Here is a 23,464-nt window from a genome sequence, read left to right on the forward strand (position 1 = left end):
TGTAAAATATTAATTAAATAAACTTAATTTTGTTAAAAATATTTACTTGAAATATCAATTTTGATAGAAATATTTGTGTATATTTATATAGAAATTAAATTTGATTTCAATTTAAAGAGGGACAAAGTTGTTAAATTTTTACAAAAATGGAACTAAATTGAGACAAAAATTAAAATAAAGGGACCAAATTGAGAAAGTAGAAATGACACCTGTCATATAAGTGACACGTGTCATTGTCATTGTCACATCACTTTATCACTACCACGTGGCACGACGACACGACAGCTTGACACGTGGCAAATTTTTTATTTTTTTAAAAAAATCAAAAAAATAAAAAAAAATAAAAAAAATTCAAAAAAAAAATCAAAAAATCCAGAAACTGACACGTGACACCCCTTTAACGGTGTTACTGTACCACTGACGGAAGGGACAAATAGAGGGACCAAATTGAGATTTTGCTACGAAAATGGGGACCAAAGGTATAATTAAACCTAAAAAGTAATTAGATAAAATATATCAAAATAGTATTCTACATGATGAAAGTAAACAAAAAACAAAAATATTAAAAAATTAACAAATGTGTGTCTTATAAACAATTTGGAGACTATTGAAAGGAATTGCACAAAGAAAAACAAATGTATAATTAAGGGCATGATAAGATGAAAAATATCTTAGAGATCTAAGAAAAATTTTCAAATATCAACATATATACTCAATGGTTGAGAAATAACAAAAATTGTTTTAGCGAAACAAAAAAGTTCTTCAAATGAAACAAAAACTAATAATAATAATAAGTAATTTTTTTGATATTACCTAGTAAATGAAATTTTTATGATATTAAAAACTTAAATGAAGAGTATTAAATATTCTCATGTGAAAGAAAAATATACAATAAATAAAAATATTAAAAAATAATAGAAATATTCAAATGTTAGAAATACAATTTTTTTTTTATTAACATACATCATTTTAACATAATTATATATATATATATATATGGTTATTTAATTAATTGTGAATATTTTAATAATTTAAACGAGGATAGAGATATGGCGAGGACGAGTATTATGGGGATATGTATATCCTCATCCCCATCCTCATACCCAATTAAAAAAATCGGGGATTCCCCATACCCATATCCATACCCAGTCAATGCGGGAATTTCCCGTCAAAACGGAGACGAGTTCGGGCAATACCCACAGGGACAGGTTTATTTGCCATCTCTGTCCAGAACGGCATATGGCTAAATTATTTAAGATAAAGTTTTGATTAACAAGTATATATAGTATTAAATTAATTATCCTTTGTTAATTTATATTGTTCAATATTTCTGTTGTGCAGCTTTTTATTGAAGCTAGACGATGCGATGAATATTAATTAAATTAAATTAAATTTATTTTTGAAAATTGAGAGATTTTGTGCTTGATTCAACTTCAATACAACATTCTTAGCATTAACGTGTTATGTACTTAGCAACTGATATGGAATGGAACTCCATAAACTTGTATTTTAATTTCCTAAAACGATATGATGACAGTCATCATTTAGTTGGCAAACTATATAAGTGTCTCTAATAGGAATCTAATAACTACACTACTTTAAAAATGCCACAAAACTACCTTTAATGCTAATGAAAAACTGAAATAAATTAAAGCATTGATATTCTTCTTATGACTATTAGGTAAAAGAAAAATAGCTACTCCATTGAATAAATCAAATAACTTTATAGTATATTTAATATTATGTCTGGATTTGGATCGATGTGAATTGAAGAGAGTGAATTTACGTTGATTTATGGATGACGAGGAGGTTGTCTGAATTATAAAAAAGAAAAGAAAGATAGTACGATTTGACTGAATGTGAGTGTTAAATTTGTGAAAATTTATATATGATGTGATTAATAAAGTTAATTTTTTTCTTTATAAATTAAATTTAATAATAATTATTTTTATTAAATATATATATATATATATATATATATATATATATATATATATATATATATTCCATTTCGTTACTGGAAATCTTTGTATTCATGCGAAAAGAAGTCTTAAGGTATGGAATACTGATATGATTGACATCAGTATCAGTATCATAATACAAACTAAATCCAGTTTCACAAAAAAGGTTACTTCTAATCCATTCCTTCATGCACCTCCACAATTCAACCTACATCTCTATAAATAAATTTTTACATTTTGAAATATATATTCTGAAATATAACTTTTTGTATTTTAAATTATACATTTCAAAATATAAAAATAAAAAATATATTTCAAATTATATAATCTAAAATATAAATGTATTACAGTTGTGTAATCCAGAATACAGTTATTATTTTTAAATTTGTGAATTTCAAATTATACATTCAAAAATACAAAATAAACAACAAATTCTGAATTACAAAATATTTCAGATTACACAATTTGAAATACAAAAATTTATAAGATTGCAAGTTAAAGTTATGCAGGAAGAAATATGGCCTTTGTAATAGATTCTGAAAAGCCCATATTCCCCACATGAAAGAGCTGACCTACCAAAATTTAAATGATATAAACAGAACTGCGCCAAATTGATGTCACTTCAATCGTAGCGTAACAGTCTCCAAACAAAACTGCGGCTTAAACACAGAATAGAAGAATCAAAATCTTAAGCATTTTTAAACTAATTGATGAGGCGCCATAGTTATATTAAGCAGCATACCAGGGGTATGACTTTGCATTCAGATCAACCTACCTGCATTTAAAACTACTGAAAAGTTTTAAACTTTAATTTCTTCTCACTCTAAATATATCATTCCGCTTCAAATAAACTTTAAGAATTATATACAAACCATAAAATTTATTCCAAATTCAGTTGAGAGCAGAAAATAAAGAGATGAGACGGAAGTTAATAATTTTAATAAGTACCTAACTAGATATTAATGTGTCTGGGCATTAATCTATACAAGAATGAAGATATGCAAGTGAGGTTGAGACATGAGATCCCTAGTGCAAGGGGGACATATAATATATTCTAGCTGGTGCAATCATGTTTTGCTTGTAAGTTGACGTACTTCTTTAATTGCTGTATTCATACTATGAAGCGCCATTTTCTTTACCTATTTTCATGGATGCCAAAAAGAGAAAGGCTTTGTCAATTCTATGCAATGCAACTAATAGGAGAAAGCAGGAACTCATAAATGATAGCATTACAAGATCTACCTCCAGCATGTCTGCTTTTGCTTTATGCTCCTCAGGCAATAGTCTCACCTCATCAATCAACTGGATACCCTCGGTAACGTTTTCAGGGGACACAAATTCCAATACCGCGTGAACACAACACTGCAGATCAAGAAACAAATGTGTGTCGTACATTCATATAAGAGTATGTTAAAGGGATACAAAAACTAATATTGAGATAATGTTATAATTCAACAGCAATCGTACGAAAGAAAGCCACTATAATATTATTACTGTGCAAGCAAACATCCTTTTGCTTTCCTTACAAATTTGTATAAATGTAAGTGCCTATAATATATTCATATATTCTGAGAAATAATTTGCTAAATGGTGCAGCTTAACATAGCACATTGAAAGGAATTTTCAAAACATTAAAAATATAAGTCCAAGAAAATGGAAATCGACTTCAATAACAAGCAATATTCCACAAGGCTTCTGCTTTTCAGGCTAGCAAGAGAGTGGATTTTACAGTAATGCACACCTTAGAATTCCTGATCTGGTATGGACATCCAGCAGGAATGATGATAGCTTGTCCAACGTGTTGCTGAAAAGTCCAAGGTTCAATCTCTGTGATCGTGACAGGCATGGTCAATAAAGTTATCTACAACTGTAGGGAATGATCAAACAAATAGAAGCATGTTTACTTACTAAATTCCTCCTTTAGTCTCTTTTTGTGAGTACTATCAAGAAAAATGTTCTGATCTAGAATTGGGTGAAACATCTGCAGCAAAGAGAAAATGAATAATCATCGACTCAATCAAAATTCTTCCTAGGAATTGTCTTATTTTGAACCTACCTTCTTGAGATGGTCACGGGTACAAGAAAATTCATCATAGTGTCTTTTAAGGTATTCTATGAGCTTCGGTACATCTTGTCTGCGAAAGACATCCCACTGGGCACCCAAATGCTCAGAAAACTTATTTTTATGTCTTTTTGAGCTTTCAAAGGGTTTTCTAGGAATATCTTGTTTAGAGATTTCGTTGGTTTGAACAGTCCCAAGGAGAAGTAAAGTGCGTCCGGAATCAGATTCAGAAAAGAAATCACAGTCTCCATTCTGGGAAACATTGCTGTCCATGCTCTGACTAGAAACTCTTTTAGCTTCACTTGAGATGCAAGACGTTCTATTGACTCTCCTGAAAAAGTTCATTCCTTCTTCAACCATACTCTGCAAGCCTCTTTGCTCCAATTCTTCAACATGCAATAATTTCATTCCATTCACTTTTTGTTCCTGTGGCTCCTCAGTACCAATAGTCTTCATTTGACACAGAGTTTTGTGCTTTTTCAGTAATTTTCTTATTTTTGTAAGTTGTTCTGTAGAGAGGGGGGCATCTGTGGTATGTGTCATAATATTAACCTGGAATCACAAATCAAACACAGAAAACATCATGGAGAATCAACACAACATTCCTTTCACAAACTAAGTGCAAGCAACGGCTATTTGAGAGAACGTGGAAAGGAATCAGTTACAACTTATGATTCCTAGGCACAGGTCAGTACCAGAGACAAAGGTCAAATGCATATTATATAGATAGAAGAATTCCTAATAAATTGATTATAAATGAGTTAGACTAAGTACACAAATGAAGCAGTAACTGTGGGATATGGACAACTGTATGAACAAAAGATTCACTACAACTTGTATTGAGAAAGCGTTTCATATATATATAAGATACAGAATTATCATTGTAATAAAGAACTGACAACGAAGCAAACATGCCATGAGGATGCTACAAAAGATCAGATCGACTTTAAGTTCTCATGACAGGATATATGCACAAATACACTTTTTTCACCGAGGAAATTTCAAAAGAAGCTTAATTCATATCAGAAATCACTTCAACAAAATAGAGTTTAAATTCATAAATTAACGAGTCAAAGTGCAGGACAGTATCCCATCATATATATATTTTAAGAAATGAAGTGTAACATAATAAGGAAGGACACATACCACATCATATGGGTCATAGCAGAGTGTTGTCACAGAATCAGTTTCTTTGTCAGCAGAGGCATAAGAAATATAGAGATATGGTCCAATATCATGTTTTGCACTCCCATGTGGCAAATTTGCAGCTAAATTCAGAAGGCCCGACAAGGGATGCATGTATTCTTGAACTGGTAGAGCATCAATTACTTCAGCAAAATGAGCTGGAAACTGCTCTTTGAATATTTGGGAAGAAAGCCACCCTTTTAGTTTGAGCATCTCATGCCAAGTATTTCTTTGAGGACGGCGTTTTACAGACCCAGTAAAGTACTGCCTAATGTTAATTTCAACCTGCCAATAATAACACACTTTCAACAACTGCAACTTGGTTCATTGGCATCAATAATAACTATAAACAAAATTTCAGTCCACAATATAAAAATGCATTGAAATGAAAAAATATTATTGTAAGATAGTTATGACTCTTTTTAGACAAATAACAGTATCAGTTGAAAAAATTAATTTAAAAGAATTGTGACACATATAATATACAATTAGTTGGTATACTTACATCCCACCAATCCAAACAAGATTCAAGTACATTTTTATTATTCTCATATCTCGTAATATTCTGCTCAAGATAAGTACAGAACATGATCAGTGGATCCCAGCTGAGGTTTGATGTACTTTGGAGAACATCTTGAACCAATATAGGATGACCTTTTCCCCAGTGTTTCTGAAAGTGCTCAAAGTTATCACCACTTATGTCCAACACTGTCGGACAAAATAAGTAATTATCATTGGAATCTTCTCTTAAAGCTGCTTCTTGCAACTGCTTGTATCTGTTAGTATTGTGATCGGTGTCAAAACACAATGAGCAGCTTGAACTTTTATCCGAAGTTTCAGGAAAGTCATAGCTGCAAACAATTTCTTCTGCTTTTACTTCCATCTCTTTGATCCAATTGGAGGGGAAAACAGATCTCAACTCAAGGTGGCTATTACCACAACCACCAAGCTCTGTAGGAGGGCATGACAGACTATCAATGCCATTACAGTTGGTCCACTCAGTCAATATTGAAGTATCAGTTAAATTGCCACTAGATATGGCCTTCTCGTCCAAAGTCTGGCTCTCACTAGCACTGCTACTTTTCATTTTATCATGTCGATCGAACGTAGATAAGTTAATTTCTCCAAAAGCTTTTCCCTGACTGAATTCCTGACAACAACTTGAGCATAGGCTATATGAACAGCTCGGACAGCTTCTATGGAGATCCAAAATGGGTGTCTTGCAGTGATTGCTGGGACAAGGTTTACATTAGTCAACCAGAAGCACCAAAAAATCACATCACTTTTCTCAACAGCACCCACCCTATAGAAGAAAACTTACCAATAATTTTTCTCATTGCAGCCAAATTCAACCTGCTTGATTTGAATATCAGAAATATTTTTTCCTGTCACCAACAAAACCATCTAAGATAATGTTTTATAATAAACAAAATGCTGCTTCAGAAAAAATCAACGTTAGAAGAAAAAAAATTACACCTTTAACTTTTGCTTCTGTTTCTAGCTCAATATTCTGATCTTCACTTATATGCTTTAGTACTGGAAGGAGCATGCAGATCAAATAATGAAAATGCAATATTCTATCAACTCTGCTCTTACCAGTCAAATATTCCTGAAAAGAACAGGCCATAAACCGAAGTGTCAGTATATGCTATTAATGAAACACTATTCAAGCAGAAGAGCGTTCATGTTTGATGTCAGACCTTACTTTCACTGTCTTTACATTGACTTGCTGAGCAATCCTTACAAGTGCAAGCTCCACGACAAACTGGACATGCCTTCTTAACTTCTTTTTGAGTGTCCAAATACCTAAATTTGTATAGAAAAACATTGCCAAATCTCTCATATTATGATTATGACCTGATTCCTAATTTAAAAGGAACAGAAAACAGGAATTATATTGGTAAACATGTAAGCAGTAATCACTATTGATCCTTCTGCTATTATCATTTCTTAAAATCAGCAAAAACAAATAATGACTCTATTTGCATGAAACTGTTATTTCCTTTGTAAATTGTAATGATTTATATTAAACACCGTTGAGAGGGATAAACTTCACGCACATCTATCTTAACTACATAAAAAGGGGCATCCTTTGCTCTAAGGATAAGCTGTGGAAATATCAATGGCAGAATATGGTGGAAGGCAAAAACTTAACCATATAAACATGCCATTGCGGCCTATGGCACTGCCATAGCGGGCCTTCATTCAATTTACCCAAGGTGGAAGGGTCAAAAACAGCCAAATTATAACATTACTGTGGTGCAACAATGGTTATTTAACAACATTACAAATTACTAGAAGAATCTCTAGCTAGGCAATTAATTGATCAAACCACGTGTCTCAAATTCATGCTTCAGCATGCCCTCAAAAGGTTAATCACTGGTGAGGCTCTAAAGAATCAAAATCAGAAACTTCTGAAATGGAAATAAATCATAAATATCCCATAACGCAGACAAAGAACCTTGCACATGAGATACCAACAAAGCAAAGCAAAAATTCAACACAATATCAAACATTGGAACAAGCACACACAGATAATTTCACAAAGGTTCATTCTCATTCTCATTACCGCTCTTTAATGCAATCCATGCAGAAAAACTCCCTCTCACAGCTCGAACACTGGATGAGATTGCAAGACTCGCTTCTCTGGCACCAATGACACTTCTTCCTCTTACCCTTGGTACGCTTCTTCAAATTCGATCCATACGGCGCAATCTACAGAAGAACACAGAAAAAAAATTCAAAACTCCCAAAACAAAAATCACAATTTGTCAGTTAGTTAGAACTGTGAGTGCAAATAATATTCGGCAAAACACACCTGCAACTTCCCTGCAGGGACTCTATCAACATTCTTGGACCTAAAGTAACGCGGAGTAACAGTTTTAGAATCAACACCAACTTTCACGTCACAATGCGAAGCCACATTGTCGTAATCATGAGTCGGCGAAGCCGGAGAGATTTCCATCACACCATTCGGCAATTCCCTCCTCAACTCCCCTGCACCATAACACAATTCCTCTTCCTCCTCTTTTTTCTTCTTCTTCTTGTTCTTCTTCTTATTTTTCTTCTTGCCCTTGTTGTTTTTGTTCTTCTTCTCCGCCTCTCTCTTCAGAACCATCCTTATGAGCTCCAACTGCATATCGCCCTGCTTCAGCGCCTTCTTCTTCGAGGGAGAAGGAGCCGCCGCCACCAGCGACTCGGAACCCTCCGAAAGCCTGCGCTTCTTCTTCACGATTCTCGAGGTTCTCCTTGCCCTAGATTCGACATTGTCCACAGCACTAGGCTCCTCGTCGCTCGTCTTGCGCTTCCGGTGAAGCTTCAAGGACTCCGGAACCTTCTCCTTGTACTGCCGATGTCGACCCTGGAGGTAGTGAATCTCGCAGAGCTTAAGATTGTCCTTCACTGGCCGCCGGCACCGCCATTGCCGGCCGTCGGTGCGCCCGCAACGGAGGTGGTCCGGCAAAGGCTCCTCCGCTCCCTCCGCCTTGGGTTTTTTCGTCATTGATTTCGATTTTCGGAGAGAATTGGGATATTTTTTTTAATTTTTTTCACCTTTGCGCGCAGAGAAACCGTGTTTCTCTGCAGAGAGCGCAGAGGAAGAGAAAAAAAGGGTTTTTCTGTTTTTCAGGCCCAAAGAGAGAGTGTTTGTTGTCATTTATTGGGAACAAAAAACACAACAGTGAGTATGAATGGCCTTGGCAATGGCATGTTCCAGTAATTATTTTCAATCGCAAAGTCCTGTTTGGTCTCTTAATCTTCGCTGATTGCATCAGAAAAGAACAGGACTAATCCAAATCTTGTGATCTTATCATCTCATTCAATCTGAATGCGAAGTGTTTCTGTCAAAATCTAGATTTTATTTTTTTTATCTTATTTTTTTATCTTGGTTTCATAACCGGTTTTTGCTTCCAAACTATGTAATTATTCCTTTAGCAGATTTCCACTTTTTTAGTTTCTTGTGCTGAAATCAACCGCCAGATAGTATCAATGATAGTATCATCCTGCTTCTGATCAAAGTTATGTGCCTAAATTCATGAATGGACTATGCAGTGATCAATGTGTTTAGTATCAGCCTTTGATTATTTACAACTATAACAAAGGTTTCTGCTTTTGCTCTGTAGTGTTTGGATGAGCTAATTATTGAGTTTTTGATTTGCACAGGATCAGTGTTTTTAAGTTGATTTGTATTACACTTTTGTGTGAAGAATGACTTCCTTGAAAGAGGGAAGGGAAAAAAATCAGAAGCAATTTGCCATTCATCATTGTCTTCTTTTAACATTCTAGGTTTTAATTATTAACAACTTGGACTAGTTGGTATAAAAATCGTTTTAATTTAAACAGTATAAAAGTAATGAGTATAATATCAAGATGAAAAATTTTGCCTTTGGTAATAATCCCACTCAATTCAATCAATCTTAGTTTTTTTAACATATGGCTTATAAAAGAAACTGAAAAATCATAAGATATCAGAAATTCATCAACTCTTTACATCCATTCTTTTGTGTGAAGAGATTAACTTTTTTGGCTGCAAAATCTTTTATGGTTTGATAAAGTTATAAAGCCCATTGTTCTTGCATGTAAATTTGATTAAAGTATTGGGTTCAGACTCAATGAAATGCAGATAGAGTACTATGATGCTGCAGCACACTTCAGTTCTGATGTAAAGAGAATCTTTCATCATGGAATATTGACCCATACCAATTTGAATTGTTTGGTAGTTGGACTTTTGATTCCATATAAATCAAGCAAGGTTCTATATTTGTGTTGCAGCAGTATTTTATTTTATTTAGAGTATTCCCCAATCCAAAGTTAAAGATTGATTCTTCCAAAAATTAACAACCATTTCAAAAGTTAACCTCTTTCACATCATGTTTATTCATATGGACAAACATAAAACCAAATATCTTACTACACATTTGGAAACTAATGTCATCTCTCAGTCATATCATGTTACATGCTGGAAGTACTCAAAAATGTGTAATTGCACCACATTTTTTGTTATAAGATTAAAGCTGTACTATTTATATTATATGAATTTGTGAAAGTTTTGGAAATAAGTAAGTCACTTTGTTTCAATATAAATACTTCTGCAGTTGCCTGCATTAATTTGCATAGGAAACCTAATGGATGTATCTTATGAATATATACCAAATTTGTTATAAAAGAACTGATATGAACATAATTCGTCATCTCAGAAGAAAAATAAATTATAAAACAAAGATTAATTTTATTGTTGGTCTAAAGAAATGAATCTTATGAAAATACTATTAGAAATATTTTATTTAAGACTTTAAATATTAAAATTGTGATAGTTAAAAATATTGAAGTCCATAATAAAAAAAAAAATTAGCATCACCTTCGAAACAGTAACTATACCCGAAAGCTGTCTCAAGTACATAAATGTTTTCTTTTTCATTTAATCTCATTAAACCTAAAGCATGGCAATGTTAGTTTACCTTTTCTTTTTTGTTTTATCGGAAGTAGAAGAACTATGAAGCCAATAACATCACATCAAATTAATAGTTGGGTCCATGCTATTGAGATATAAACCTATCTTTGGCACTTCTAGTAACTTTCATATTGAATAAGAGAAGCTTTGGCAAACGTGTTTTTATTACCCTAAGCTAGACTACTAAAAAACTTGTTTTTATTTCATTTACTTTTATGCTTGTATAAAAGAATTGCCTTTTTATTCACGTTACAATAATATTAGGAATGATGTAATCATAATTAAGCCTTATAAATTATGGATAACAATGTGATCAAATTATATGAAGTGAACAACTATCTTTCTATTAGAAAAAATTATGGGATGGATTGAACTTTTTAATTTGTTTGCCCGCTTATATTCATTCATACTACTTACCGTCTATGTGGACGAAAGGGAAAACGTGAAATTTTTTAGATTAATTATCCAAATTGATAGATTTAAAAAAATATATAAAAATGGGTAAGTCGTGATAAAGTGGTACAATTTTATTGTGAATAAGTTGTGACAAGATAATACGACTTTAATTCAAAGTATTTTTAAAGTTAAAATTATGTCAACACGATTTTAGTTCAAAACATTTTAATCTGAAGTTGTTCCATCCTCACATAACTTTTACCAAATTTTAACTAAAATTTTTGTATGATTTCAGTTTAAGATGCACTGAACTAAAGTCGTGCCACTTTGACACGTCTTCATATTACAAATATTTTACATTAAAGTTGTGCCATCCTGACACGACTTCTTCTCAATGAAGTTGTGTCAAAGTTGCACGACTTATCCATATCTATAATTTTTTTCAAATCTATACATTTTAGTAATTTTTCAAGAAAATTACACCAGAACGGTGCTTTTGCCAAGATGGGATGGGCTAGCTAACATAACTCGAAACAAAAAAACATCTTATAAGTTACTTTTCCCTCATTCTTTGCTTCACGCTTCAATTCACAAAGTGCAAAACGAGCATGGTAGTAATAGCAACACAGGAATAGAGTAGAGCACGACAATAACATATGTTTTATTGTTTGAAAATCCAAATGTGAGTTTAATGCCCACAATAGAAATGAGAATGTTGATCAACATATAAAAAAGAAGACCAATAAACTCTCTCTTAAGATTTTTGGGTTAAAGGTAGTGTCAATCATTTATAAGGGTTTGACTCATATATATTGATGTTGAATCTCCCCTCGAAAGACCAACTAGTGATTTTAGAACCGATGGTTCAATCTTCTTGATGGAGGTTAAGGCAAGCATTTTAGTCTTTTTGATGAAGGTTTAGGCAAGGGTGTCATGTTATGATGCTTGGTGGCACAATTAAAGGTCATTAATGATGTACTTGTGATTAAAGATGCTTCAACTCAAGGACAACACCAATATGAAGGGACTCACAATTGAGGAAGATATTCTTAGGAAATGCAAATATGAATCTAAGTTTACATTGGCTGGACATGAGGATATTGAGTAACATATAAGAAAAAAGTATCAATAAATTCATTGTTTAAAAGTTTTAGATTGAAGGTAGTGTCAATTTCTTATGTGAGTTTGACTCATGTATTATTAGTTGGTGTTGAATTTCTCCTTAAACGATCCATCACTTTCCTTTATAACTTATATCATTCTGTGAGTTTAGCTTGTATATTATTGGTGTTGAATTTCACTTCAAAGGACCTATCACTTACCTAAGTAACTTAATGATTCCGTCGTGCTCTCATGAGATATTTTGTCTTTTTATTATAGGTGTGGAGTAGAGATGGCAAATAAACCCGTCCCCATGGGTATTGTCCGAACTCGTCCCCGTTTTGACGGGGAATCCCCGCATTGACTGGGTATGGGTATGGGTATGGGGAATCTCTGACTTTTTCAATTGGGTATGGGGATGGTTATGGGTATGTACATATCCCCGCCATAATACCCGTCCCCGCCATATCTCCGTCATCATTTAAATTATTTAAATATTCACAAATAATTAAGTAACCATATATATATATATATATATATATATATATATATATATATATATATATATATATATTTCTCAATATTTTATTTCTTCTAATTATTTGGTTTGTCATGAAACTCATTCGCATCTCCAATATATTTTTTATCTTATCATAACATTTATGTAATTATGTTAAAATGATGTATGTCAATTAAATTTTTTTTATATCTCGTATTTGAATATTTCTATTATTTTTTAATATTTTTATTTATTGTATATTTTCCTTTCACATGAGTATGTTCAATACTCTCAATTTAAGTGTTTAATAGCCTAAATCTTTCATTTACTAGGTAATATAAAAAAAATACTTATTTTTATTAATTTTTGTTTCATTTGAAAAACTCTTTTGTTTCGCTAAAACAATTATTTTTCAACCATTAAGTATATATGTTGATATTTGAAAAGTGTTCTTAGATGTCTAAGGTATTTTTCATCTTATCATACCCTTAATTATACATTCATTTTCCTTTGTATTTTCTTTCAATAGTTTCTCAAATTGGTTCTAAGACATACATTCGTTAATTTTTTAATATTTTTATTTGTTGTTTATTTTCATCATGTAAAATACTATTTCAGTATATTTTATCTAATTATTTTTATTTTCTAACTCATTATATCAATCATACTATAATTTTTCACTATAATTGTATAAATAACTTTTATTTACTACAATATCAAAATTTAATGTAATTGTCATGAATATTTTTTTTATCACCATCCAACATATATTGGAGTTCAAAAGATACAATAATCATGTTAAATTTGTTTAATTATGTTTATTATTTGTTATTTACGTCATTTTGATTAAGTGATGTATTATCATTTTTATTAGTGTATAAAAAAAGAGATTAATTAGAATTTAAAAATTTGAAGTAAACAAACATTTAAAATATATTTTAATTTGAATATTTGTTTTTCTTTAAATTTTTTTAAAAATATTTTTAAATTTTATCAACTAGGTTTCATTAATGTTTGCAGTTTGCAAATTTAATAAATGTTTTAGTTTTCATGAAATTTTATTTGGTATTCCAATCTAAAATGTAAACAATTATAATTTATTTTAAAGTATTTGATATCAAAGAAACAACAATCCTCCTAATATTGAATATTTGATAATATTATGTTTTCTTTACCGTAATTTTTTATTATTTTATAAAAATTAATTAAAATTTATTGAAGTTAATAAGGAAACGAATACAGATATGGGTACGAGATTATACCCGTTACCCGGTGAAAATAGGGATGGGATAAAACTTTGATACCCGTTGGATTTGGGTATGGGTATGGGGATGAATTTTTTTACGGAAATAGGTATGGGATAGTGAAACCCGTCCCGCCCCACCCCGTTGCCATCCCTAATGTGGAGTAGGGACAAGGAAGATTATTAAAGCTCTAAGTGATTTTAATAATACAAGTAGGAGATTTTGAAGGCACTAAAAAATTATTTTTTAAATTTGGAATTATAACACCAAAATTTCACAAGTAAATTTGTGGTATAATTAGGGGACTAGAACAATAAGTTGTAATTTTATCAAGTGTGGAAAGACTCACCATAATTTACAACTTATCCCAATTGAAATGTGACCTGTTTACCTCATCCTTTACAACATTAATCTTTCTAATATTATATTATTACGTAGTACTATATCTACGTTGAGTATGAATAAATATTTTCATCCATCATTTCATTAATATCTCATTAATATCACACAAATGTAGGTTAAATTTTACGGTTATTTTTTTCATAATATATTATTTATTTATTTATTTAGAGTAAATAGTAAATAATTCTTTAAGATTTTTTTTTTTGTAACTGCTATACTTGAAAATATCATTATTTTTATAAGATATTCATATTTAAAAATAAAAATTATAACAAAAACTTTTTAATTATTTTCAATTTTTTATAATTAATATGGACAGCTTATAAGTTCACTCGCTACTATACAAAATAAACCAAATTTATTACTCCACAAGTTTTATGAGAGTTATTTCTTCGACTTTATTATAAACAAACCAAATACAAAATATGTCAAGAGAGGAGTTTGATTTGTATGATGTCACATTGCAATTACATATATTAATGCAAATGCATATAAACTATTTTTTTTTAATTATATATATTACAATTGATATGACTCTTGCCTTGTTTCCTGTTTATTAGTAATCCATATTAATCCATATTTATATTATTGATGTTATTTCTGTGATTGTAATGAATGAAGACAGAAAAATGTGATAAAAGACAATGACGGAAGCTATGAAACATTAGTTATAGCATCTATCATGTATCTTTCATGGACCCAACATTAAAATTCCATTCTTTGCAATATAAGTGGAAACCAGATTATTAATTAAAATTAATAAACTACTTTTTAATTATGGTAATAGTTCAATTTGTGTCTGCAGTTCAATTTTTATAAACAAAAAACGTTGAATTAAATGATAAAGGCATGTTTATAATATAATATCTTTATACAGTTGTGTTATGCATTTTTACTACTACGTGAATAATTTATAAATGTATTTGTAATTTGTAATCAGATCCTAATTTTGAAGCCCATGATATTTAAAAAAAAAAAAAAACTAACTATACGATTTATTTCAGTTTACACTAATTTAATGGAAATTTATCACCATGAACATTCTAAAGGGCAAGGACCATTACTTTTCAAAGCCAAAATTCTTTAGGTACTTTCTATTCAACATTGGGATAAAGAAATTTATAAATTTTCAAAACTTTTTCTACAAATTCACTCCTCATATATTCATGATATAATACTTTTTACTTTCCATACCGTATCTACTCTTGATTTAATTTTTTTTTTCAAAAAGGGATTTTCCAAAATTTCCAAAATGGTTTAGTAATTTTGGGCCTATTACAAGGTTATTACCGCAAGAAAGCTGGTTGTTCGTGCACTTCCCTGTTTTTCATCCTGCACCCCCATAAAGGTTGTACTTGCCCAAATACCTTTCATTAGGATTAAATATGTTTTTTTTTTTAGTTTGAGTGAATTTTGAAAATAGTTTATTTTGAAACTTTGATCAATTTAATCATTCGTCTTTCGAAATACGTGAATTTAGTTCTTTTAATCAAATTTTGTTAGGTTTATTTGATGTTTCGTACACACTTCAAAATTGATTGTATTTGAATTGTTTATATTGTTTGACACATTTTTATTTTAATGTTAAGTCAAATACTGTTATGAAATGCGTCTTGAGATGTCAAATAAACTTAACAAAATTTGATTAAAATGATTAAATCTACGTATTTTAAAAGATAAAGGACTAAATTGGTCAAAATTTTTGAAATGAATTAATTTCAAAATTCACTAAACTTAAGGACAAAAACATATTTAACCCTTAAAAATATAATAAAAGTTCTGGCACTTTTCTTATTTTTAGTGTGCTTCAAATTGAATATTTTGGAAGATATTTTCAAATTCGAAAAGTGTCTTCTAAAATATCCATTTAAAATATAAAAAAAATTCAGAATTTCAAAAAATACTTTGAATCTAAAATTATTTTTCAAAACACTTATTCCAAATATATATATATATATATATATATATATATATATATATTCTGAAATATTCAATCTAAAATATAAAAAAATTCAAAAATATTTATTTTAGAAATTATTTCCAAATTCAGAAATATCTTCTGGAGTACTTATTTTAATTTTTTTTGTTTTCCGGAATGATATATTTGATAAAAAAAAATATGAAAAAAATTAAGTGGTTTCAATGATGATCTAAACTAAATAAAGAAGCTTAATTTTTAAAAGAAAACAAAAAATAATGACAGTTCTGGCCGATTCAACACGGTGTTTGTACTTGAAGATAAAAAAAGTCTCATAAAAAATCCAAATAACTATTTGCAAAACGTAATGAATATAATTATTATAATATATTGACTAAGAGAAAATTATTACATGCCAATCTTATTTTCAAATTTAAAGAGTTTTAAAATCAGAGTCAAGTTTAGATATAAGAAAAATCAACTAACTGAGAAAAAAAACTACAAGGACAAAGAATAGATTTTTATTTTTGCAAAGAAGTTCTCCGAATAATGTTACAAGGAAATTAACTACACTACCAAAAATTAAAGTTTCAACATTTCAAAAAAAAAACTCCAACCCAAGATAAACGGTTGGCTAACAATAATAAAATTATAACGTCATTTTTAAGATTATAGTAAAGAGAAAAATTTGCAAAACACATTTTTATTTTAGTCCAATACTCAATTTTGTCCAAATAATTTAAAATTATTGAAAAAATATTGATAAAAAACATAATAGAACCGACTTTTTTTTAAGGAAACTTTGTTTTTAAACAAATGAGAATGAAAGAATAAAAATTTTATTACGGATTAAATAATATTTTATTTAGTTTGATAACAAAAATTTAAACTTTATTTTTGGTTTCTTTTGTTTTAAACGTGTTTAAAAGAATTTCTTAAAAAAAATATACAGTGATTGAAAAAAAAAAAAAAAGTCATAAGCACAATACAACCATGTTGGCTAAACTCTGAAAAAAATAATACCTTTTTCTCCGCCAGAATAGTGACATTGCAACCTAGTTCTAGCCTAAAAGATAAAGACATAAGTTACTTGATAAAGCATGAGTCTGTGAAAGTGGCAACATTTGACATTTTTGAGTGTTGGAGATCTGTGTTTTATACACCCTCAGTTTTCTATGGCTTTCTATTATGAGAACATTGACCAAAGCAGCATTCATCAATTTTCTTGATTTGAGAGTATAATGGTTTTTACATCTACGAAAAAGTTCTGATAACAGTTGAAAAAAAGTAAATTGTACATCTTCTCACTGATCGTGAGACACTGAGCAGAGGATGAACAACATAAAATTGCTCAAATTTTCTGAAATTAGGAAAAGAAACCGAGAAAATGAATTGGCAAAAAAGAAAAGGGTAAAAGTGATTGAGAAACACAACCTGTGTTGGTGATAAGGTTGCCTTTTAGTTAGTTCCCAGAATCCCATATTAGCAGAAAAACATGATTGAATGCAGTGTCGATGAGAATTTGATGTGCCTGAGAACACAAGTGAGAAAGAAACTTCATCAACGCTGCACTCAATGATGTTTCTCTGATATGGGGACTTTCCAAAGCTATTGGAGATCCATTTTATGTTCTTTTACCAATTTATAGCATCTTTTTATGTTTTCGTTGGTAAAACTTACATAGACAGTGTTCAATGTAGTACAAGAACCATTTTGTACTCTCTATTCACCACTAATCCTCTTTTATCTCTCATTGTACTCATATTTGCCAATTTAGCATCAGGGAAACTCTTGTACTGCTCAATTGTACTAGAATCAAATCTTGTACTACATTCAAAATAATATAATTATTTATCACATGATTTGCCAACAGTTATATATTATTTCTCAATCCCACTTAATATTCTTTTCTGTGAGTCTGTGCTGGATCAAGGATATATATATATATATATATATATATATATATATATATATATATATATATATATATATATAATTTTAGACATAATTTTTAATAAAAAAATAGAGGTATTGAGTTTATTGCAGTAATGGTCTTGTAATTTTTTTTTACAACACTCTAAAGCTATCATCATGATCGGTTATGATATTACTAATGATTTTTTTAAGGTTTTATTATAAAAAATTTATGTACGTGTAACTTCGGTCTTAATTCATATAAGAATTAACACCAATTTTAATTTAAAATATCTAGGGATTAAAGTTTATGAGCTTTTTTTTTTTATATATAGTCTTTAACTTTATTATTTTCATCAAATATAGGACTTAGACTTACACATATATTATTTCCAATTGTTTGTGCATTAATTTTTATGAATACTTTTTTCAAAAGTTATAAATATAGTAGTAAATTTGGAGCTATTTATTTTGTTTGCATTTGACAATTCTAGATTTGTTGTTGAAAATTCAACTATGACTCAAACTCACATTGTATAAGAATGAGAAAATTAAACAAAAAAACTTATAAACTCATTGTTAGTTTTTGAAATGAAGGTGATGTAGTCTCATATATAAAGTCTCATTAATGTTAAGTCTTTCTTATAAAATCTCTTAAAAATTTCATCAATGTTATCAAAACCAAAATTCATCTACATAAATACCTCAAACAAGTAAAATTCCTACAAATAAAAATACTCATAATTAAACTTAATTTTGTATGCTTGTGAAAATATCAAGGTAAACAAGGAGTTCTCCTTTTTGTAATGAAATGTAGGCATGTCAAAGTAGGTCAGGTCCGTCGGACCAGACTGCCAGCCACCAAGAAATGGGCAGGGCAGGTTAGAGTTTTCAACACACCTAGCTCGCCAAAATGACAGACTAGCTTGTCTTGATCCGCCAAATTTTTTATATTAAATAAACAAAATTTATATATATATATATATATATATATATATATATATATAATTATAATTATAAACAAAATTTTTTAAAAAGTTAAAAAAATTAAAAAAAAAAAAGTAGTAGGCAAACACACAAACTCATCATGTGACAGAATGAGTTAAGTTGTCCAACTCGTTTTTTAGTGGTGAGCCAGCTTTACTCAGCCCATTTTTAGCCGGTTAAAGGCGAGAGAGATCAAGACGAACCAGACAGACCGTTTTGCCACCCCTAATGAAATGCATTTGCATGGTCAAGAAAAAAATAATAAAGTATATTTTCCACTTAAATTTATTTATGCTATTTTGATTCTTTTCTACTATCCTTAACATCTAGAATGAATTTAGAAAAGAAACAAATTTCTTTCAATTGATATTTTAGATCATCCGTTGGTTAATTTGATATATGCGATTCTGAAAAGATCAACTTAATTATTTTTTTCAACAATTATTGATCTATTTAATCCCTGAAATTAAACTGGTCTATTTATTTTCTAACATTACTAAATCAATATAACATTTAAAAACATTTATTAGTCAGTTAAATTTCTGATACTAAAACCAAATTGAGTTGTATATTTACATTTTAAAGATGAAACTCAACAAAGTTAAAACTTAAAAAAGGCTATTAATTATGAAACTTAACTATGAGACTGATAAAATTAAATGTTCATGACAATTTTTTTTATTAGATTAATACATTATAATTTAGAAACTAAAACAGTATTATAAAAATAAAAATAGTCATTATTATATTTATTAAAATTAACTTTCTACGTTGATAGAACTAATAACGATGTAGATAATATAAAAAGTTTAAATTATTATATTAGTTAAAAAAAGTGTTATAAAAGAATAAACTTTTTATGTATTTTGCATACACATGTCATAGAAAAGGGCAATAAGATGTTATATTATATTAATTTTAGTTTATTTTATTCGTCAACTAATATTAAAATTAAATAAATAATTGATTTAGTAATAAGTGTTAATATATTTATTTTAGGATAATAAAAAAATGATAATTTTATCGCAACAACTTTAACTTTATTACTTTTGTTTAAGTTCTATTAATAGTTAATATAATTAAAAATATATTTAGTCTTTAGTAATTATTAAGTATGTTTACATTTTTTTTTTAATAACACTCCCTAATCACAAGTGGAGTTCAAACGGAATTAAATTTTTATACTAACTTTATAATTTTTTTCTTGTTGTACCATACATCAAAGAGATCATATTTCTTATACTGAACCAATTATTTATCTTTTTAAAATTATTATTTTAAAAAAAATATTACTTGAAACATGTTAAACGGGATAAATAATTAAAACGTCAATCTAAAATATGTTTTATAAATAATTTTTTTTAATGTAATTAAATAAAAAAAACTATATTCATTATTTTCAAAGTTTTATGATTAAAATGTATGTTTAGAACAAAACGAATTTAATTTTACATCAGTTTAGAAACTAAAAATGTCTTTACCTCATGTTTTCAATAAACATTAAGAGTTATATTTTATATATTAAAAATATTAAGAGAAAATAAGGTGATATAGTTTATGATTGTTTATGAAAATGGAAATTCTTGTGTATAAGTTGGATTAAATCATATATGTAGCACATTTAATTTAAATAATTATTCTACGGGAAACTTTTGACAAAATTGAAAGAAACGAAGTAAAATTATAAGCATTATTTGGAGGACTCTCCATCTTAGCACCTTATCACAGATTCAAAAATCAGTCTCTCACCTGTTAAATAAGAGAACAGTGTCATAAATTAAAAAATGAAAGAAAACAAGTATAATTTCTTTGGATATTATTGCTTAAATAAAATATGTATATTTTTTTGAGTTAACACAAACATGGCCGGCAATTGTTTCTTACACCCTATTTTTTTTTCCACACCCTATCACTTTTAAAATTTTTTTTCTGTAACACAATAAACAATTTCGATTTTTTTTTTCGAAAATCAATTACTTTCTTTTATAAAAAATATTTTTCAGAAGCTTTTTGATGGGGTGGGAGGAAAAATTTGATGTGTGCAAGAAGTAATTGCCAACATGGCCTCTAAAAGTTACAAATCCTGCGATAAAATTTTTTGGGCCTTCATGTGCATACGCCTCTGTTTTTCCAGGCCCTGAAAACGAAGAAAAAAAAATACCTGGACGTAGAAGGAGAAAAGAGGAGGAATCAGTATTTATTCTAAAAACTATTTCCTAAAATAATCTTATAATATTAAAAAATTAATTACTCTTCCAAAAATATTTCAAAGTTTCGAAATTATTTCTAAAACAAGTATTTAAAAAAATAATTGAGAAATATTCATTTCACCCTCCTCTTAGAGCATTTTTATTGCAGGAGTCATTCTATGATTTTTAATGTGTCACATTATTTTAAGATCTTTTTTCAGTTTTTACTTACTTGAATTTATCTTATAATATTCATACTCTTAATGTTGTATTTTGTTATTTGATAGAAATATATATTTTCAAGGTAAAAAAATATTTTTTTTTTCATTATTTGACATGTCTTTCTCCTTTTTATGCTATGTTAACGTAGTGTAATTAGACAATTTTATAAGACTCAAGTTTTAATCTTAAGATCTAGTATATATTTTGTCATCTAACTTTAATGATCGGTTTGATTTTAAGAAAATAGAAAGGCTGGGAAAGAATAAAATTAATGTATGGATTGGTTATTTTTATATAAAAAAAAGATTAATTATAAAGGAAGAATTGCGATCAACTAAACAGTTGAAAAGATCACATTAGAAAAAGAAAGCCAACACTAAATTTATCTTCCAAACATCCATATATACTATTGTATCATGACATGAAACTTTCCATATTATTCTTACTTTATAAAATTTTATATCTATTCAAGCTCATACCCATTACTTAAAGCACCTTCACAGCTAAGAAAGATACTATCAAAGATAGAGATTGGTAGGTATAAACCATTTTTTGACAACACATTTTTGGATTATATTTGTTCTTCGATCATTTGATGCTCTATATTAGAGTAGAATCAAATTAAGAGTAAAATAAATAAAACACTCACTTCAGATTTTTAGAAAAAAAAGTCTCAAAAATTTATTTTTGTTTACTGTTAATATATCTTTATTAAATTAATTATAAAATTATGTTGGAGAAAAAAGACCTTAAAAACTTTTTTTTACTAATATACCTTTATTAAATTAATTATAAAACTATGTTTAAGAAATAAAATCTCAAAAAACTGTTTTATTCCTAATATAATTCTACTAAATTAATTATAAATTCATATTTGAGAATAAAATTTAACTAAATTATTATTAGTGTTCGTTCATTTTTATTGATATTAAAAATGATAATTAATGAGTTAAAATATTTATTTAGTAAATTATAATTTTATTTACGAAAAAGACAATGATTAATCATCTTGTTATCTGTCTATGACTTTTCTTGTCTCTTCTTACTTCTTTCTCTTATAGAATTGTTTTTTAGTATTTTGACATATTACACTCCTTCAATTTTATATTGTCTATGTGTACCAATCTTTGTAACCTCATTCTTAGTATTTTTTTTTTATAATCTATTTTTGTTGTTTTTATTATGTTTTAGATTTGTATTAAAATTATAAATGTTTTTCTTTTGATTAGTTTTGTTTTTTGGTATTTTTTTATTTACAAGTTTCAAGAGTTTTTTTTTCATATATCTTGACAAACAATTGTACTTTTCCTACAAAACTATTAATTAGATTAGTGTTTAGTCTTTTTACTGAATAATAGATTAATTGAATCATAATTCAAATGTGAATTTTGTGTAGAAAGATAATTCAAGTTTATGGAGCAAAACTTATTATCGATGTGAGAAGAACAATAAAAGAGATATGAGACTTCAACATATTACAAATTTACTATCAAGCTCGTTTTCTTGATAAGCAGGTTTTATTGTTTTAACTTATTTGTTTTAACTACTTATCTTTAGTAGTGTTTTATAGATTATAATTTTTTATTTCATGTCAAAATATATTGACATGTCAACTAAAAAAAATTGGATCATACCATTCAGAAATCTAAAAAAAGAGAAGAAAGATTTTAATTACATCACAAAAATAAACTATAGATAAATTTATATAAATAGATACGAAAAATAAATTTAATAATACAAGTGAGTCAATAATTTTTCAACACATATTAAATAGGTTAACCTTATTATTTATTTAAAAAATAAATTTTAAATAAAATTAATTATAACAATTTAATAAATAATTATATATTGAAAAAAATATTTTAAATGAAAAATTTATTTTAGGCCTTTCAAATTTTTAAACTACAATGTATTTTTTAATCGATGGTGGTTCGC

At 28.6% G+C, this 23,464-nt stretch overlaps 1 protein-coding gene across 4 annotated transcripts; it reads right to left on the reverse strand.

Annotated features, from left to right (window-relative positions):
- Window positions 1–2,382: 2,382 nt before the first annotated feature.
- On the reverse strand, window positions 2,383–8,868 carry B160 (protein). Of its 4 annotated transcripts, none has more exons than XM_028064028.2 (13): window positions 8,027–8,868; window positions 7,778–7,923; window positions 6,909–7,014; window positions 6,685–6,817; window positions 6,530–6,593; window positions 5,714–6,440; window positions 5,170–5,493; window positions 4,018–4,575; window positions 3,870–3,942; window positions 3,703–3,788; window positions 3,204–3,323; window positions 2,704–2,748; window positions 2,383–2,614 (listed from the first exon to the last, which is right to left on the reverse strand). In XM_028064028.2, exons 1-12 carry the CDS (start codon window positions 8,708–8,710, stop codon window positions 2,743–2,745), a joined length of 3,027 nt encoding a protein of 1,008 aa, XP_027919829.2. In that variant the 5' UTR covers window positions 8,711–8,868; the 3' UTR covers window positions 2,383–2,614; window positions 2,704–2,742. The 4 variants fall into 4 exon arrangements, with proteins under 4 accessions (XP_027919829.2, XP_027919828.2, XP_027919827.2 ...); XM_028064027.2 differs by having other exon boundaries at window positions 2,383–2,620; XM_028064026.2 differs by having other exon boundaries at window positions 2,383–2,748.
- Between the last annotated feature and the right edge of the window lie 14,596 nt (window positions 8,869–23,464).

The sequence above is a fragment of the Vigna unguiculata genome, chromosome 3, assembly GCF_037176805.1.
Source record: "Vigna unguiculata cultivar grain cowpea cultivar isolate G323 ecotype 2 chromosome 3, ASM3717680v1, whole genome shotgun sequence".
In the NCBI taxonomy this organism is placed as follows: domain Eukaryota; kingdom Viridiplantae; phylum Streptophyta; class Magnoliopsida; order Fabales; family Fabaceae; genus Vigna; species Vigna unguiculata.

Excerpts from the sequence above, each read along its gene's own strand:
- B160 (XM_028064024.2), bottom strand. The coding sequence starts at position 8,710 with ATGACGAAAAAACCCAAGGCGGAGGGAGCGGAGGAGCCTTTGCCGGAC. Across the intron at positions 6,594-6,684 it reads AACAGAAGCAAAAGTTAAAG|GAAAAAATATTTCTGATATT; the intron begins GTGTAATTTTTT and ends TGTTGGTGACAG. Across the intron at positions 3,943-4,017 it reads CCCGTGACCATCTCAAGAAG|ATGTTTCACCCAATTCTAGA; the intron begins GTAGGTTCAAAA and ends TCTTTGCTGCAG.